Raw genomic sequence first — 19,914 nt, 5'->3', positions numbered from 1 at the left:
GAATTTAGCATTTTCATATAATTAGTAGATTAAAATTAGCAATCTCACATAACAGTAATAATGTTTTGAAGTTTCTCAGTGTGATGTAGATGTTAAAGTAAGTTGCCCTGTTTTCCTTTTGCAGTTTTAATGTTAAGTTCTGTCTGAGGGCAACTGGTAAAGGGAGGGTCCCCAGTGATCTTAGTAAGTATAAATGTATATTTAAATGTACTTTTCAAATACAATTGAAAGAAAAATGGATGTCTGTTTCTGTCCTGCAATAAGTTGCCCTGTTTGAAAATTGAAATTAATATTATTAAAAGGAAAGAAATATATATGGATTTAAAAAAAAAAAACATTTTCTGTTTAATAGCATTCCATGTAGAACTGTTACTGGATAAACTTAAACAGAAGGGAGCTGTACGCAGAGCATTATTTCTCCACAGTAAACAATCAAGTCACTCCAAGACTATGACTATTTCAAATGGAGGAATCATGCGTTGTGAAGAACTACAAGCATTTTTACGGGTAAGTATTGCAGTTGTTTTTTCCTTTGAGTATTTAATGCGGTGTTTCGTGGAGTTGAAAAACTTGTTATTGTAGTATTTTAAAATTCAGAAAAAGAGAGTACCCACATTAGCAAAAAAAACCCCAAAAACTTAAAGCAGCCCATTAGTGGTAGGATAGTGCTCCCATTGAAATAAGTTGTTGCACTTTGTAAGCACGCATGGAGTTCTCATTAGACCGCTGCCCGGAACGACTGACAGTAAGAGTACCATGTGTCAGGAGGTGTGTTTTGCCAAACACATCTTCTGTAATGATTGTGGATTAGTTTTAGCAGAATGTTGCCCCTAGCTTACTGCATGCCTGCATGTCTCCCCTAATGAAATGTCCAGTTTTAATATCTAGGTCAGAGAGTTTCATTATCCTGTTTTTCATTGGCACGGAAGCAAATTTCATCATTGGCAAAACTCCCTCTCAGTCCTAGGCCCGCAGAATGGCCTAAAAACGTAATGCCCTTTCAGAATGTCCGTTCTGCAGAATTTGTTCTCGTGTGGCTTGTACCCTGGGCCCTTCTTACATTAAGATATTTAATAATCCAACATGATGTTTTTTATTTTTCCCTTCTTTTATTCTGTAGGATGAGTCGGAATTCAGGGATAAACTTACACCTATAACAGTTTTTATGGAGTACCAAATGAACTCAACTTCAGCAGCAGATTCATCTGGATTGTTACCTATTTTAAACCAGTTCACTCCAGCCAACATTACAAAACAGGTATTTGTAATCGGTTGTTCCCTTTAATGTTTCATTTTTCCCATCTTAAACAGTCAGTCAGTACAAATTTTCATTTGTACAGTGCCTTGAAATTGACAGAATTCCATTAATACTGTATAAATACTCCCAATTTCGCTTATTTTTAGCACTCCTAAACGTACCAAAATGTCACATGAACCTAATGATATTCCCTACGGCTTTGCAAAGAAATTCAGTAAGCACATGCTGCATTCTGACTGGTGCCTGTCCCTCTCAGCGTTTTAGGTCCCATGATGACAGGTATTTTATATATGATGAGAGGTATTTTATATGAGTCTCATGACATCTCTCCGTGACATCCCAGTCAGGTCCTTTTTCAATGAAAAAGTAAACTTTTTTTAGAATTGTTATTTATTTAATAGCATCCTTCTAATGTGGTATTTGTTGTGTGATTACAAAATATAAATAAATATGGCAGACAATATAAAATTTGCAGCAACCCAGAAGAGGCTTGATCCAACAAATAACAGTTACATTTTTCAAAGTTGTCTTAAAGTGAATAGTTGTTATGCAAGATATAATATAATGTTTTTGTTGTATCATTCCCAGGCACACATTTTACTGGATTGTGGTGAAGATAATATATGCAAACCAAATCTGATTTTATCAGTAGAAAGGTTAGTGATTGTACTTATTTATTTAGTTACAAAATATCTAAAATGTTGAAGGTTCAGAAAGGGATACACAGAATGACGCATTTTTCAATGAGATTGTTTTGGATGCTTCCCACTGCATCCTTCGTGTCAATATCTTTTACTTATCTTGGTTTTTTTATCATTTACGTATCTTGTTCTGTAGTGTGCTACATATTACCATCTGTAACTGATTTATTTTTGCTGTAGTTTTGGAAATTATTGCAAGGATATAAATAAAATATCAGTTTTATGAGGTAGCATTTATGATCAAAGTTTTTTTTTTAACGAAGTTGACAAATGTTTGTCCACCATCACTGGAGAAGTAGTAAACCAGCGTACCTCCTAAGTGTGCTTCTTGATGTCGTACAGTCCCTACTATGATGTATGTATATAAACAGCATAAATCTGTAGTATAATAGTATACAGTAGTATAATATAAGATAAAATTTGCCGCATGTCTCAGATTCATATTGACAGCCACTCTTTAAATAAACACAGGCTGATTATTAATCTCAACTTATGAAGTCAAATTAGCATTTGGTAACACACCAGTAGAAAACATAACTAAACAAAAACATTCAGTGTTTGTAAAAGCTTGATTTGATTAAAGATGAAAAACAGAATAAAAAAACAACCCAGTCAATAAAGGGATAACGATTTCTTTCTTTCGATTGATTTCTTTTGTCTGATTTCTTTCAACAGTGAACAAAAGCAGATTTATATTGGTGATGATAGTCCATTAACATTGCTCGTACATGCTCAGAACCAAGGGGAAGGAGCTTATGAAGCAGAGTTATTTATACAGATTCCAGAACAGGCTGATTTTATTGGTGTCATTAGAAACAATGAGGTGAGTTAAGATTTGTTTAGCTGTTTAGATCCCCTCAACCATAAAAGTATAAGCCGTATGTACTGTGACTTGAGTTCCTCTAAATATCAGATCAAAACTTATTTCAAATATACGTATTTGTATATAGGCATTGGCCATTTTGTGGTTTTATATGTTAATCCCCATGATGCTGCATTTCGACAATCCTTATTCTGGGTCTTGGTTAACTGTGCCTGTGATACCTTTCCTTCAGACCATATATTTTAAGATCTTTTCCTGTTGACACCTATTCTATTTGTAACATCATGCATTGATGGACTGGCCTTTCAATTTCTTCTAATGCAGGGGGGCATTCACCTGGATGATCTTGACTATTTAGTGTTAGTTTAATCTACTAATTAAAAATACTCTAAATGTATAAATACAGAATCATTGTATTATTAATACAATTTCGGCATGTTGAGTAATATATAGTTTTTTTTTCTTTTTTTCCCTTATTTTCTAGACTTTATCTAGGTTATCTTGTGCATTTAAGACTGAGAATCGAACACGCCTTGTGGTATGTGATCTTGGAAATCCAATGAAGGCTGGAACAAAGGTAAAAAAAAAAAAAGTGTATTGTTCTGGTATGAAAATAAGTTAGCTGTACAAAAAATCAAAATGCATGTATTGTATCTTTTTTTTCAGTGAAGGTTTTTTTACTTTGACTACAAACAAAAACAAACATTCACATTATATGAAAGAACAAACAAGTGTATTTAAGTGGCCCACATGTTACTAGCATCCTCCATCAAGACCATCAGAAAGGTTTTCTTAAACCAATAGGAACCCATTCTTAAGTTTTATCTTTGTCTCAAAAAGAGGAACTCACACCAATAAAAATATACTGATATCAGTTAAAAATAAGTTTTAGGTGAGAACATATGCTGTTTTTATGAATTATGAATGCATTCAAAAACTGACAAATTGTAACAAATGTAACAAATTGCAAAGTAAGTCAACAGAAAAAAATCTTAATCAGTATTTGGTGTGACCACCCTTTGCCTTCAAAACAGCAGCAATTCCTTTAGGTGCACTTGCACAAAGTCAGAGATTTTGTAGGCATATAGTCAGGTGTATGATGTATTAAACAATTATACCAAATAGTTGCTATTGATCATTAAATCAATATGTAGGTTGAAAAATCTCTAACTGAAACAGAAACAACTGTGTAGGAGAACAGTGAGCAACAGCCAAGCTCGATATCAAGACAGTTTAGTGGAAAAGTCATAGACCGTAGCAAGACTAAGCACAGCAACAAGATACAAGGTAATTATATTGCATCAGTGAGGTCCAGGCTTCTTTTGAAGAAACACAAGGACATAGGCAATATAGATGACCGTAGATGCAGTGGTCAGCCAAGGAAACCCAGTGCATCAGATAAAGGCACATCATGCTTACTTCCCTTTGCAATCAGAAGATGTCCAGCAGTGCCATCAGCTCAGCATTGGAAGAAAACAGTGGGACCCTGGTACCCCTATCTACTGTCCAAAGAAAGTCTGGTCAGATGTGGTGTTCAAGAAATATTTGCGGCCAAAATATCATACCGACTCAACTATTCACAAAAAAAAATGGAAAATTGGCAGGTGCTCTGGACTGATGAGTCAACATTTGAAATATTTGGCTGAAGCAGAAAACAGTTTGTTTGCAGTTTGAGTGTTTGCAGGCAACAGCGAAGTTTGGGGCTGGATTTCTGCAAAAGGAGTTTAGTTAGAAATAATGGTCTCCTTAATGCTGATAAGTACAGGCAGATACTTTTCCATCAAGCAATACCATCAGGGAGGCATCTGATTGGCCCCAAATTTATGACAATGACCCCATACATACAGCCAAAGCCATTAAGAACTATCTTAAGCATAAAGAACAAGGAATCCAGGTGTTGGTATGGCCCACACTGAGCCCTGATGTCAACATCAAGTCTACCTGGGATTATATTAAGAGAGAGAACAGAAGAACTGTGGTTAGTTATCGAGGATATATGGAACAACCTAACTACCAACTGCAAGCGTACCTTGAAAAATTGATGGTGTTTTGAAGGCAATGGGCGGTAACACCAAATATTGATTTGTTTTAGATTTTTCTTCTGTTCACTCACTTTGCATTTTGTTAAATGATGAAAATAAACTATTAGCATGTCTATTTTTTTAATGAGTTTTAAGCATTCTCGTTTTGGTTTCGAAGGCAATGGCCTTTCCTATATCAAATCACGATGAGGCCTATTCAACCCCTCCCCCCCTTTATCTTCTATTGCAGGAGAAACTTGGCTTATCCTGTATAATGCATAGTAAAGGTAGTGGCATTTCTTTGCCCTTTGCCTTACACATTATACAGGGCCAGCTCAGCCTTTTGCTGGAGGAACTTGCCAGTGTTGGCACTGCATAATGAGTAGTGGAGTAGGAGTAACACGGCCCTTATTGAATAAACACCATGGTTTCTGTGGTGTTCAATCCTGCACCAACAACCTTGCCTGTCTTGCTGAGTAGCATGACAATTTCATGTTTTTTAAGCTGAATTCTGCTTGCCTTATATGGACAGCAAAGCAAAAAGTATGACAATTTTTTCATTATGTATATTTCATATCAATACCTTGAATGTTTAGAATAATTGCAACTAACAAGCATGGTAATATTACAAAAAAAAAATCATGTCATTAGGGTATGAAAAACAGCGGTCTTGAAGGGGTTAAATGTCTCTTAAATGTGTGTATGTGGTATAATATTATTATTAATAATAATATATAGTTAAGAATTAGAAAAAAAATATTAAAATCAGAATTCCATAAATGTTCCATATTTTTATTACTATCTCAGGTATTGGCAGGCCTGCTTTTCAGTGTTCATCAGCATTCAGAAATGGACAACTCTGTTAAGTTTGACTTACAGATTCGGAGGTATGTTAAAAAAATGAGTAAAATTAGTTTAATAATTTTCAATCAACCTGTTTAACACTTCAGAGCAGTCATATATTATGAATGTAAGGGCCTGTGGGAACATGGAACTCATCGCCTGCAAAAGCATCATACAGATCCTCACTGCAGCTGGAGTACAATGAAGTATCATGATAAATTATATACTGTATGTTATATTATTATTGGGAGAGGTTTTTTTTGTCTTTTTGAAAAAAAAATGTCTATAAAAGTAGACATTAAGAAAGTAACCCCATCAAGCTGCAAAGGGCACATCTGTTCAGGGGCGTACCGAGAGTATTTGGCACCTGGGGCGGATCCTTGTATGTCGCACCCCCCCCACCACACACACACACACACTTCACACTTTAAAACAGCATAACTATTATCATTATATATTGAGGCATGCATGACAGTGGAACAGCATATCTACTATCACTATACACTGAGCCAGACATTGATGGTGGTACAGGAAAACTGCTATCATTATATACCGAGAGTAGGGTGACCACATCAGCCATGTTTTCCAGTACAGATATAATTTTTACATATTGCTGACCACACCAGCTAAAGAGCTGCACTGCAGTATGGATAATGTATAACTGACTAATTGGGTCCCTCCCATGAGTCTATATATCCCACATACTTCAGGGCAGCATTTTATCTGTGCTGGTCAGCAATATGAAAAATGTATACATGTCATGGAAAACATTGCCGATGTGGTCACCCTGAGTCAGACATTGACGGTGGTATATAGTTTATAGGAGTTACGCTGTCAGCTAGATTTTAACCCCTTGGCTGCTAAGCCATTTCACACCCTGGTGCTAAGCTAGTTTTCGGCGTTTTGGTGCCTCTCACGTTTAAACGTGTTTCAAGTAAATTTCTTGGAAATAAACTATACAAACCATATATTGTTTTTTTTCAACACACCCAGCAGATTCCAAATATACCATTTTTATATGTGTATGTCTCATTAGGTTTGCAAAATACAACCAAAAATGGGAAAAAAGTGTAATTTTTCACTTCCAACTCAATAAAAACTAGTTTGTAATGTTATTTTTCTAAACTCTAATATCAAAACCTGTGTTGCTAAATATCTGTAGTAGGTAACCGGTCTAAAATAAACAGACATTGAGAACAGTAGACTATGTTTTTCTAATATTTTATTGCTAAAAGTTAAATTTATTAGACTATCACAAAATTCATCTTTAAATTTAATGCATGGCTGCGTCAATTAAACAGCTCTAGCTGCCCGGGATGTTAAAATATGCCAACAAAACTATATATTTTTAGAAACTACACCCCCAGCCGCAGCAAATGAGGTCTTATTTGTATTCGTATCACAAATCTGACTTGCACAACAAATAAGTGAATATCACACAAATAAAAAATAAAAAATAAATAAAATTAAAAGCGACAAGTTCATTTATGTCTTCCGCACTCCAGGTTTGTCCTAGAAACACATGCAGCCCCTCATTTGATGCGCCAAGGGGTGTAGTTTCTGAAAATATATACTTTATGTACCATAATTTAACTTCCCAGCTGTCTAGAGCTGTCTAAATGCAGCCATCACCCCTAAATGTTTTAAGACAATTTTTTAACAAGATTCTCCAATCTGCCATATCTGAAGTTAAGGTGGTCTAGACATCTGGGAAGTTAAATTAGGGTACATAAAGTACACATTTCAAGAAACTACATCCCTTGGAGCTTCAAATGAGGGGTTACATGTATTTCTAGGACAAAAGTTAAGTTCACAGATAATGATGGAATATGTCGCTTTGGCTAGAAAATATGTTTTTTCTAACCATAGCGACATGTTCATTTGTGTCTTGCGCACTCCAGGTTTGTACTAGAAACACATGCAGCCCCTCATTTGATGCGCCGAGGGGTGTAGTTTTTGAAAATATGTACTTTTTGTGCCATAATTTAACTTCTTACGTGAGCAGTAATGCCACATCAAGGCTTCAACCCTAATTACTGATCATTCACACGCTTTCATATCTCCATTCACCCGCAGAAGCACACACCATACTTTCCATACATTCACTCGCAGAAGCACACACACCATTCTTTCCCCTTACAATCCCAAAGAGATGATCGTAAAGGGAGAAAAAAATCACTTTTACAGCAAAAATAAGTTTTGCAGTAAAAATGCAAGGGGCTCCAGGGATGACATGGTTAACTTACGTACTACAGGCTATACGGCTGATTTTTGCAGTTCATCTGGATTTCAAAAATTGCCTTCCTCTACCATTGGCTAAATTTAACCCCATGATCAAAGGGATCATGGGGTTAAAATTTAGTATCAGCCATTTTTAAAAAGGGAATGTGACTTTTTATAGCTATATGATCGCTGTGGTAACATTGGCTACCACAGTGATCATTTAGCTAGAATACTTAAACTTTTTTTTTTTTTTTAAAGTTAAACCAGTTTATGTTTAGATAATTTAATTTTTTTTACTTTTTTTGTACATTTTTATTTTTTTAACATAATATTTTTTATTTTTTTTTTACAAGCATTATATCGTTGGAAAGGTGAGGCGATTACCTTTCCAACGGTATATGTTGGGGGTCTGTAGCTGCTCAGATGCCTGAGATACAGGCATCTAAGCAGCATGCCCCCATACCGTGAAAACTGACAATTGTCAGTTTTCAATAAAGTTGCGCGGTGACGTCATCGCGTCATTACGCGTGACGTCACCGGCCGGATCGGGTGGTCCCAGTGATGCCCTTCAAAATGAGGGGCAGATCGCCGGGGTAGGTGGTGATGGGGGTCCACAGACCCCCATCAAGGTAGGAGAGTGCTAGCGACGGCATGGTGCCGTCGTTAGCACCTGACTGGGACTGCTAGCGACGGCACCATGCCGTCGTTAGCAGTCAAGGGGTTAAGCTTACAAGGGCAGGGCACTCTTCTCCTTTTATGTTGGTGTATGTGATTTTAAATTTTACTGACTGAATGTAACAGCGCTACAGAATCTGCTGGCGTTATATACATTCATATAATGTAATGTCTTAGTATAAAGTGATGGGAGCAGAGCCATAGCTAGCTCCTTTTGCGCCCGAAGCAAGAATGGAAAATTGTGCCCCCAGCTATTTTTTTTGAGGTTTTTTTAATTTTGCACTGTCCTTACACACACCTGTCCATAAACACACATTTACACATACACTGCCCTTACACTCGACTGCCCTTACACACTGCCTTTACACACACCTGCCCATTAACACGCATATACACATACACTGCCCTTACACACACACCAGCTTACAAACATACAAATACCTGCACTGCTCTTGCATACACACTGCCTTTACACACACACCCATGCCCATAAACATACATATGCACATACACTGCCCTTATACAAGCCTGTCCATACACACATGTATACACATACACCGCCCTCATACTCCCCCGCCTTTACACACACACATATACACACACTTATAAACTAGCTTATAAACACTGCCCATACACACACACACACACTGCCCATACACACACACACACTGCCCATACACACACTAGGGTGACCACATTGAGGGAAGTGCATGAGATTACACACTGTATATACGGTGTGTATGTGTGTGTGTGTGTATGTATGTGTGTATATGTGTATATATATATATATATATATATATATATATATATATACATACATACATATAGTAGAGGTTGTAGCCATATTAGTCCACTGGTGTCAATATCAAATAACAGATGGAATAATTATGTGGTGATAATACCTTTTTTATTCGACTAACAAAATTTGGAAATGACAAGCTTTCGGAAGAAAGGGAGAAGAGCTCCGAAAGCTTGTCAATCCAAAATTTTGTCCGTCCAATAAAAAAGTTACTATCACAAGATAGGTATTCCATCTGTTATTTGATATATATACGCTAGACATGCATTTGTAGCTACCTAATATATACTTATCTCTTTGAAGTAAAGACTGTGATTCAACAGCTGAACTGGCAGTTAGTTTTCATTATTTAGTATTAGATCCTGCCGCAGATGTATATTAATATTAGCCCCTGCTGACAATATATACTGTTAGCCAATGCTGACAATATATATAAATATATATATATTGACCCTGCTGTCAATTTTATATTGAAATAATGGACCCTATTTCTTTGGGTCCCCACTCCACACTCCCTAGCATGCAATAATTCCCTCCACTACCACACCATAAAAATATATGCCAGACTCACTACAGATTAGGTGAAGACTGTGAGAGTCAGTGCAGTCTTCCCTCCTTCTGACCAGAATTTAAGGTATAGATCAAATAAACAGAATCAGACATACAAATCCTGTATTTGCAGGTATACAAAAATAATGCATGGAAACATAGCATTGCAAGTATTGATCAATAGAACACACAAACCCAGCAGATCAACTGGAAATCACATGTAAACTCAGCACTGAGGGTATAGATCAAATAAAAACCACGGAAACAGCTTTGCAGGTATTGATCAACTGAATAAGACATACAAACCCTGTATTTGCAGGTATAAATAAATAATGTATGGAAACATAGCATTTCAGATTTGGATCAACAGAATAACTCGCAAACCCAGCTTTGCAGGTGTAGATAAATTGGAATTCACATAAAAACTTAGCATTAAAGGTATAGATAAACCCCCTAAATTACAAGTATAGCTCACAGATTGCACACCCCAAAGCTAGCCCTGGCGTCCATGCTGCCCACACAGAACCTGACCAGCACTCAGATTACACACATAGGGCTTGACATCGTTGTCCCCAAACATCCCATCAGAAGTTAACTTTGTCCCCAAACAGCCCGCCCTGTGCCATCTTGGTCCCCAAGGCTCAAACACCCTGCTTGTGTGATCTTTACCTTTCTACAAATCTATTATACATCTATGATACATACAAAAACTTTTACGGTCACTCACTAATTCACACAATAATTTATTCTTTCACTCATTCACACTATTCATCAACCCAATAATTCCTTCTCTCACTCATTCTCACTGTTTATTTCAGTATTCTTACTACCCCCTTTCTCTCTAGCTACCTCTCCTCCCTTTCTCTCTAGCTACCTCTCCTCCCTTTTCTCACTATCTACACCCCACTTTTTCTTACTATCTTCCCCCTCTCCCTCCTTGTCACTATCTACATGCTATCTATCTATATACACAGTCCTTACAACCCTTTCTCCCCATCTCTTGTGGTGACACCCTCATTTGCAAGGGTGTCACCACAAACCTTTAAAGTCCTCTATCATATGCTTTAAACATTTCAATGCCCAGTCTTTACTGTGTGTGATAATAATTCAAGTCGGCGAATCTGTCCTGTAAGAAAGGCTATGTTGGTGTTTTATAATGCATAGTTAATTACATTTCTTAAAAGTATTCTTACTGATTTAACTATGCATTGTGTAGATCCTGCTCAGTGGGTCTTTTAGAAGATGCCTGCTGTGGATATTCGGGAAAGTGAAAGCAAGCAAGAGTCAAAAGGCATTTTACAATTAGAGATGTGTTAGTCCTGCAATATTGTCATAAATATAAATACCGGTATAGAATTGTCTATAATGTATGATTTAAAATTTCGGCTGCCTTTGACACAAAATTTGCATTCCAGCATACTTGTTTAGCCCCTCCTTTCATTCATTCTGATGTTGTAAAACCAATATGCAAAAAGAGTGATATGCAGACGTGCGTTAAAAATGTATAGTTTTATTTATGTATGTATTAAAGTTGCTCCACGTTGATGATTCTGCATTTTCTGTACATTTAGCTCAAATCAGTATGACAATTTGAGTCCAGTCCAGTCAATCCAGATTGCCCTTGCTGTGTCATCAGCTGTGGAAATAAGAGGGTAAGTGTGAACACAGATAATATTGCAAAGAATGTGTATAAAAAAAATATTATTAAAAGTTGTATCCAGTTTCACATTTGTTACAGTGATATATGGGTTTTTTGTATTTTTCCAACACAAGTCTTTGTGAAAAATATAGTCACGTCCAGCCGAAATCTTTAGTAAGCAAAAAGGTTTTTTTGAATTGTTAGTTTAATGGGAAAAAAATGTAAAGTTATAAAATATTAGTACTTGTTTCCACATTTAACATTTTTCTTTATATACCTATTCAGGGTCTCAACTCCAAATGAATTATTCTTGCCAATAGCAAATTGGGAAGCAAAGATGAATCTGGTCACAGAAGATGACATTGGTCCATTAGTTCAGCATGTCTTTGAGGTAACATTACATGCTTACAGGGATATAAATTAGATTTTATTCAGAAGACGCCCCCCCCAGTGATTTCTGAGAGTTAAAAGGGGTTTACCATTTGAAATGCCATTCATTTACTCTCTTGGCTGTTGCTGCCTCCTGTCAGATGGTGACATTAGACGCCTGCACGCACGTGATGTTTCATTGTGTGCACAACCATTGACGTGCTGCCAATGGTTGCGCACACAATGAAACATCGCATGCATGCAGCATTCAGGTTCTCCCAGAAAATATTCCCAATCAGCCATAACATTATGACCACTGACATGGGTGGGATATATTAGGCAGCAAGCGAAAATTTCATCTTCAAAGGTGATGTGTTAAAAGAAGGAAAAATGTGCAAGCGTAAGGATCTGAACAACTTCAACAAGGGCCAAATTGTGATGGCTAGACGAGTGGGTCAGAGTATCTCCAAAACTGCAGCTCTTGTGAGGTGTTCCTGGTCTGCAGTGGTCAAAAGTGGTCCAAGGATGGAAAACTAGTGATTGATACATTTGGAGGGCGAAGGCTGGCCGGTGTGGTCGAATCCAACAGACAAGCTACTGTATCTCAAATTGCTGAAAAAGTTAATGCTCTGATAGAAAGGTGTCAGAACACACAGTCTGCAGTTTGTTGAGTTTGGGGTTGTCAAGCTGCAGAGCAGTCAGGATGCCCATGCTGACTGACCTCTATCCACTGCCGAAAGCGCCTACAGTGGGCAGGTGAGCAAAAGAACTGGACCACGAAGCAATGGAATAAGGTGGGCAGGTCTGATGAATCACATTTTCTTTTACTTCACTTGGATGGCTGGGTGTGTGTTGCTTATCTGGAAAACACATGGCACCAGGATGCATCCAAGGAGGCCCCACCTCGCATATTACAGGACTGTAAGGATCTGCTGCTAATGTCTTGGTGCCAGATACCCCAGCACACTTTCAGAGATCTAGCGGAGTTCATGCCTCAAGGGGTCTGGGCTGTTTTGGTGGCAAAAGGGGGACCTATACAACATAAGGCAGGTAGTCATAATGTTATGGCTGATCCGTGTATATAAGACTTTTTGCATAAGCCAATCTTTAGCAAAACTTTCTCATAAGCCAATAAGCCAAAACGTATATATATTTATGTCTCGGTGCTACATTTTTGTTTTTTGTACCCTGAAACAATGTGACCTGCTAGTAAGATTTAGCAAGATATTTTCGATTAAGAGGTCAAGACGTGGATTTACTAAGATTTGACTAATACTGGTTGGCTAAATCCACTTACCAGCAAAGCAAAAGATATTTGAAAAGTAAATGCACAAGGAAAGTTAAAACCAATTTCTTCAAAAAGATGTGATTTATTTACACTACTTGACCTGATGTATTGCCTGCTGGGCAGAGAGAGAGAGTGTGTTTCTGTAGCTGTCCCCTCACATGATGTGACGATAAATTTGACCACTATGAGATTTCTTTTTTTGTAAAAGAGATATTTATCCCAATTAATCTTAAAAAATAACCCAGGGAAACGTTCATGCATTTCTTATAAACAGTCTATTTTTACTGTTAATGCTATCAATAACTTATTGATATTTTTGTTCATGCTAGCTGAGAAACAATGGCCCGAGTGCTTTTAGTAAAGCCATCCTCACTCTTCAGTGGCCCTACAAGATTAACAACAATACCTTATTGTATGTTGTTACATATGATATTGATGGTCCCATGGAGTGCACTTCCAACCTGGAAATCAATCCATTAAATGTGAAGGTAAATACATCTTGTTCATTTTTCTTTGTTTCCTACGTGTTGTTTGACATCTCAGTCTCTAGTGCAGATGCTTGGTGTTTTGTTCACCATTCCAGTTTCTGGGCCATTCAGTTAACATCTTTTCCAGAAGCTTGATACTCGGAGCTTTTCATATCTCTCATATGCCCCACCACATTTGGTCCTTCTTTATTTTGACCCTCTGTTGTTCCTGTAGTTATTTGACAGGGCCATTTCTGGCTGTTATGGTGGGAGTTCCAATAGTATGTGTGCAGAAGGGTTTATGGGATGGTAGTACATCAATTTGCATGTCCTTTCATTTTTTATTTTTCCAATGTCATGCAAAACTCTGCAGCAGCACATTTGCTTTTAATTCAGCTTTTTGATATTACTGTAGCTCCTGCAGAATTCTTCAGTAAAATAGTAAATTAGAGAAACCTATTGACATTTCTGTTTCTCACACATTTTAATTGTGCAGGAGTAATGGGTTGGGCAGGTATGAGATCAGCAGTTACCTCTGCAGCTGGTTCCAGAAGGTAGTGTATGGCCAGATTACCTGGTATTTATATCAGGGTCATAGACCACAGTGCCTGGTATTGATGTAATTTGTGATCTAAATTCTGCAGCACTCTCGTGGATAGACTGTGCCATTGAGTAGTTGGGAAAAAGTAATCTAACCAATATTTAAGGCAATTGAGAAAAGCATATCAAATGACTGGAAGTTAATTTTTCCTGGCATGCTCCATGTACTCATTTCTTGCTACGGGTTTGTGGCTGATTGGTTTCCCTTCAGATTTTCCAACAGTGAGCTTGAGACTTTACCATCCTTGCAATCTGTGATGCTACTGATTTTGTTATATCAAAGGTGATAGTTCCCAAGAATAATTTTCTCCTTTTTGTTTTATAGCTTACAGGATCACAAGGAGGTGATAAAAATGAAACACGTATTACTGAAAATCGCCAACGTAATCGTCGTGATTTAACTGTGACCGAAGGAGAGATCCAGACTCTTGTAAGAACTTTGATACGTGAAATTGTAGTTGTACCTTTCCTGTACATAACCTAGCAGCATCATGTAGAAATCGGTATACCAGTCTGCTCATCCTTTGGTCCTTGTTTATTGGCACCAGCAATATACTTACAAAAAGCATTACATTATAGGTGGCAAGTGGTGCGACTGTCACACACCCTGTGCAATCCTGTATGTATGGGATATACAATTCACAGCTGTTTCTTTCGATTTAGGGCTGCGAAACAGCTGATTGCCTGAAAATTGATTGTCGTGTTGGACGAGTGGAAAAAGGAAAGAGTGCAATTTTATACATTAGGTCAAGACTGTGGACTCCAACTTTTCTAAATGTAAGTTATTGTATTTCATATTTTTTGCTTTTAGTTTTTTAAAAGTTATGCACAACTAGATACCAAATTTTGTTGTATAACATTTATATACTCTGGTTATAGCAGTCTTTCAATGGTGTGTATAATGTTTGTTAAAAAGATAGTTGAAAGAGAATACAAAGGGCTGACATGCACCAGTTAATTTTTTTTTATTTTTTTGGTTGTTTTTGCTTTCACCTAGTGAGTTAAACAAAATTATTGTAAAAATGTGTGCCTGGTAAAGTAAATTGCACTTTACAGTTTACACTATGGTATAGCAGGGTGTATTGTAGTTTGGTGGGAAGGAGTTCCATAAATCAGTGAGAAAAATCATCTGCAATCATCCTCTGTCACTGAAGCTGCATGCTGTGAAGTGAGGTTATTTTGGGCCACACAAAGTCAGTAAGGGAGGATGACATGAGCAGATCATTGCTTCATGGAACAGGTTGAGAGTTATTGGCTCATCTGAAAGCCAGGGCCTCTCAGAACTCTGGAGCAATTGCTCCATGTGCTCCACCATTAATCAGGCCCTGGCCCTATACATAATTGTATATATTATCCTGCATTCACTCTTTTTTACAGTATTCATTTTCTAAGTTGAAGGAATTTACTCTGAATACTTAAAATGCATTCATTTAAATGACATTTATGGTTAAGCACCACTGCTGAAGGCACACATTTCTATTTTGTTTTCCTTCACAGACGGAGAACCAGAATCATTCATATTCACTGAAATCAACAGCTTCTTTTAATGTTCTAGAATTCCCCTATAAAAACGTGCAAATGGTTGATATAGCAAATAACACAGTGGTAAGTGTTTTCAAATGTCACAGTTATTGCATGCAACACCAAGTAAAATGTACTCTAATTATATCTAAATTGTAGCCAGTAGTTTTTAGGGGAAATGGGTGTCAGGTGCCAGTTCTATAAAACTTTAACATGGGGGGTTAATATATCAGTGTATATCGGTAGACTAATTTTGACTTTATTTCACACACCATCACTGCAGCAGGGCATGAAATGCTGTGTGTTTTAAATATAGTTGGTTAGAAGTCATTCTGTAATATTTTCATGTATTCCGCTTTTTTCAGGTTACTACAAATATTTTATGGGTTAATCAAACGGCCAGTTTGCCTGTACCAGTGTGGGTGATTATACTTGCAGTGATATCTGGTTTACTGTTGTTGGCACTCATGGTTTTCATAATGTATAAGGTAAGTAAATGCCTTTATATATTATATATTTATATTTCATGTGTTGAACTGGATCCATCCCTAGATGGTGTCAATGACATTCTGGGAGTGAGCAAAAAGGTATGATATCGCGTGTATAGAGTTGGTCTCTGGAAAGCTAAACCGCTTCTGCTAAATACACAAAACTTAAATGTATCTATTTCAATATTTTGTTAAGTACCAATTTTTGTATTTAAAATTTGCTTTCACAACTGTTTTAGGTTGGCTTCTTTAAACGTGTTCGACCTCCACAAGAAGAAACAGAAAGAGAGCAGCTTCAGCCTCAGGAGAATGGAGAAGGAACAACAGATGCATAAACACATGTTTTTTGATTATATTAAGGATATCTAACTCTTAATACTTATTGGTACACCAAAATCAAATGCTTTCAAGCACTCCAATGTACATTCTGTAATCTGGTTATCCATTCATTATGTGGAAATAATAGATTGATCTACTTTTTTATTTCTGTAACTACTTTGTGGTAAACTTTGTAATACATATTTTAGGTACTGCACTGTAAGATGCACAAATGTATAGTTTTGTAGTGTAAATTATACTACTTTGTAATGTCTCCACAAATATTTTGTAACACTGGGAAGATATTGTTTTTAGAAATATTATTTTACTCTGTAATCTTAGAAATAGCACTGGGCTATGCAGCACCACTGTATCTTCCGGGAAGTATTCATTTAAAAAATATGTCTTTGTGCCTTCAGTAAAATGGCAATATGATGCAGCTCATAGTAAAGGAAAGTTCCAGGTTTGTTTCTTTTAAGCTTTTTTCTAGTTTGTTTTGCTAACATTGCATGGGTACCTACTACTTAAAGACTTCCAGTTTCTCCATCCTGAAAATTCACACAGCCATGCAACTCACTGCATCCCGTTCCCTGAATCTGAGAATCTTAAAGCTGATCAAATAGATTATCTAAAGATCCAAGATCGAAACTATCAGTGCTATTATCTACAATGCATTTTTACACTTTAAGTGAATTGAACTTTTTCAGCTGTCTTAATTCAAGGAGTTCATTTGTAGCACAAAAACTGGTTCTGTAGGGACTTAAACAAAGATAAAATTACCTGCTGTCTATGTATTATGCACATTTGGTACAATTCTGTACATTACATGGAGAGTAACATGATGGTGTGGTAAGTGGGCCAATTGTGGTATATTAGAGAATTATGAGCATTATTGGGCTTTCATTAAAGGCCCATAGCAGCCTTACTAATTTGTTAAACGGTGACACTTGTAATGTAATGTTTACATTCATGCTCAGTTTTGTAACTGAATTTGAAAACATGCCTTGTCACATGTATCGGACTTTATTTCAGACTGTACATCAAAACAAATATATTTCTTTACCTTTCATATTTTATAGGATTTCTAATTGCTTATGTATTAAATAAAATAACACAATTGATTTTTTTTTATGTGAAAAACTGTTTGCACTGCTGTAACTTTATACTTTTGTAGTTTTTGTAGAGAAAATCCTTGTGACAGTTTCAATAAGGTTTGATAAAGTCGCAGACCAAACTTTCATCTTGACATGGTGACAATAAAATAAAGAAACTACTGGATTTAGCAGTTGTTTCTTTTGTTTGTTTTATAGAGAAATTGTAAAAGATTTGATGTCTTTATTTCCAGTCAAAATCATTTTTTCCAGTTTTACTTGATGAAGACTATATTTAATAAGAGGTAGACTAGGCGGAGACAACCAGTATACCCGGAAATACATTATATGCCACACAGGAAATCGGAACTGTAGCGGTTTTAAGCACAATACCAAGTGAAGGATAATGGGACATCTTAAAGACTTTTTTAATGTAAGCTGGAACATTTCATTTGTTTAAGATATTTACCGTATTTGCTCGATTATAAGACGAGGGTTTTTTCAGAGCAAATGCTCTGAAAAATACCCCTCGTCTTATAATCGGGGTCGTCTTATAATCAGACCCCAAATAGGTCTGACTATGAGACGACTAAGATCCAGATCCCCCGCAGCTGCAGGGGACCTGGATCCTCCTGTCCCCCCCGCCCCACTTACCGGTACTGTACTGTCCCCGGTGTGTAGCTGGGGCAGCGTGTAGATGTCTACGCGATTCGCGTAGACAACTTCCGCTGCAGCAGGAAGGAGGTGTTGCTAGCAGCGGGGGTTGTCTGCGTCCATCGCGCAGACCTTCCCCGGCACCGGTGCGGGGAACTCTGATCTCTGACAGTCGGGGAAGGTCTGCACGATGGACGCAGACAACACCCCGCTGCTAGCCACGCCTCCTTCCGGCTGCAGCGTAAGTGCGTGGGATCTACACGCTGCCCCGGCTACATGACAGGGAAGCCAGAAGCACCGGTAAGTTTGGAGGAGGAGGAGGAGGGAGGGGGGAGTGTTAAATGGGGGGCATAAGGCATTCTGGAGGCAGAGTGCTCTGTGAAATGCCTTTTAACCCCCTTAATGCCACTCTGCCTCCAGAAATGCCTTTTTAACCCTCTATACGCCACTCTGCCTCCTGAATGCCTTAAACCTCCCTATATGCCACTCTTCCCCATAATATGCCTTTTAACCCTCTAAATGCCATAGTGGCATATAGGGGTATAAGGCATTTCTGGAGGCAGAGTGGCACATGGGGGGGTCAAAAGGCATATCATGGGGCACAGTGTCATATAGGGTTAAAAGGCATATCATGGGGCACAGTGGCATTTAGAGGGTTAAAAGGCATATCATGGGGCACAGTGGCATATAGGGGGTATAAGGCATTTCTGGGGCAGATGTGCATAACTGGGGGGCAGGTTGGAAAATAGAAGGAAATAAAACCAAAATATTTTTCTCAATCATAGCTTTTATTAAAAAAAAATAGTTTAGATGAATTAACATTTACTGGTAAAACTTTTTTCCTATAGGGTCATCTTATATTCAGGCTTTTTCTTTTTTTCCTAAATTAATATTCAGATTTGGGGGGTCGTCTTATAATCGAGCAAATACGGTATATACTCTTAACCTCCTGGTATCCCTTTTTACTCACTTCGACGAGCTATATAGTGGCAGGAGGGCCCGGTTACAAACAAGAAACTCCAAACACCAGCAGAATAAAAGCAAAATGTGATTTATTGTAGCTTTCTTTAACCCCTGCAATCCCATGGGTTTTTGGTACCTCAAGTCCCAGAGCAATTTTGCCACTTTTGGGTTCAGCGATTATTCTCCTTTCCTGTGAATAGTGTACCTATGTAAACTATATATTGTTTTTTCAAGGGGAGAGAGAGAGCTTTCTTTTGATACCATAGTTGGATGATTAGCTGAAAATTTAGAATGAGAAATTTAGTAAAAACTAGCGAAAATTAGAAAAAAAACACCATTTTAAAAAAAATTTCCCTCTGAATCCTTACAAAATGTGATGGAAAATCCCCTCCAAGTTTATCAATCCAGTTGTCCTGATTTCCGAAATACCTAATTTATATAGATTTTTCAAACTTTCCCATCACCAGGGAAAATACTATAAGGTGTACATTTTTTGTATAATTTTTATGCCTATGGCTTAACGGGTTTGGAGGTTATGAACGGGGGCAGGAGGGTTATACTGGCTAGATATATATTTATTTAACTAATCACATAGTGATTAGAAAGCTTGGCTCCATTGACTTG

The 19,914-nt window shown here is 37.3% G+C and overlaps 1 protein-coding gene across 1 annotated transcript in view; it reads left to right on the top strand.

Annotated features, from left to right (window-relative positions):
• Positions 1-17,871, top strand: part of ITGAV (integrin subunit alpha V) — a 37,206-nt gene extending 19,335 nt beyond the window's left edge. The window contains exons 16-30 of the mRNA XM_053470674.1: positions 125-183; positions 353-507; positions 1,121-1,258; positions 1,847-1,914; positions 2,635-2,782; positions 3,267-3,359; positions 5,611-5,690; positions 11,464-11,544; positions 11,817-11,922; positions 13,518-13,676; positions 14,581-14,685; positions 14,919-15,032; positions 15,753-15,860; positions 16,142-16,264; positions 16,504-17,871. Of these exons, the coding sequence (XP_053326649.1) occupies positions 125-183; positions 353-507; positions 1,121-1,258; positions 1,847-1,914; positions 2,635-2,782; positions 3,267-3,359; positions 5,611-5,690; positions 11,464-11,544; positions 11,817-11,922; positions 13,518-13,676; positions 14,581-14,685; positions 14,919-15,032; positions 15,753-15,860; positions 16,142-16,264; positions 16,504-16,599 (1,633 nt within the window). The 3' untranslated portion in view covers positions 16,600-17,871. The remainder of the gene's footprint in view (positions 1-124; positions 184-352; positions 508-1,120; positions 1,259-1,846; positions 1,915-2,634; positions 2,783-3,266; positions 3,360-5,610; positions 5,691-11,463; positions 11,545-11,816; positions 11,923-13,517; positions 13,677-14,580; positions 14,686-14,918; positions 15,033-15,752; positions 15,861-16,141; positions 16,265-16,503) is intronic.
• Positions 17,872-19,914: the final 2,043 nt, after the last annotated feature.

This window comes from Spea bombifrons, chromosome 7 (assembly GCF_027358695.1).
Source record: "Spea bombifrons isolate aSpeBom1 chromosome 7, aSpeBom1.2.pri, whole genome shotgun sequence".
NCBI lineage: Eukaryota > Metazoa > Chordata > Amphibia > Anura > Pelobatidae > Spea > Spea bombifrons.
The sequence above is the reverse complement of the archived record's forward strand: the minus strand, read 5'-3'. Positions and strand labels throughout refer to the sequence as shown.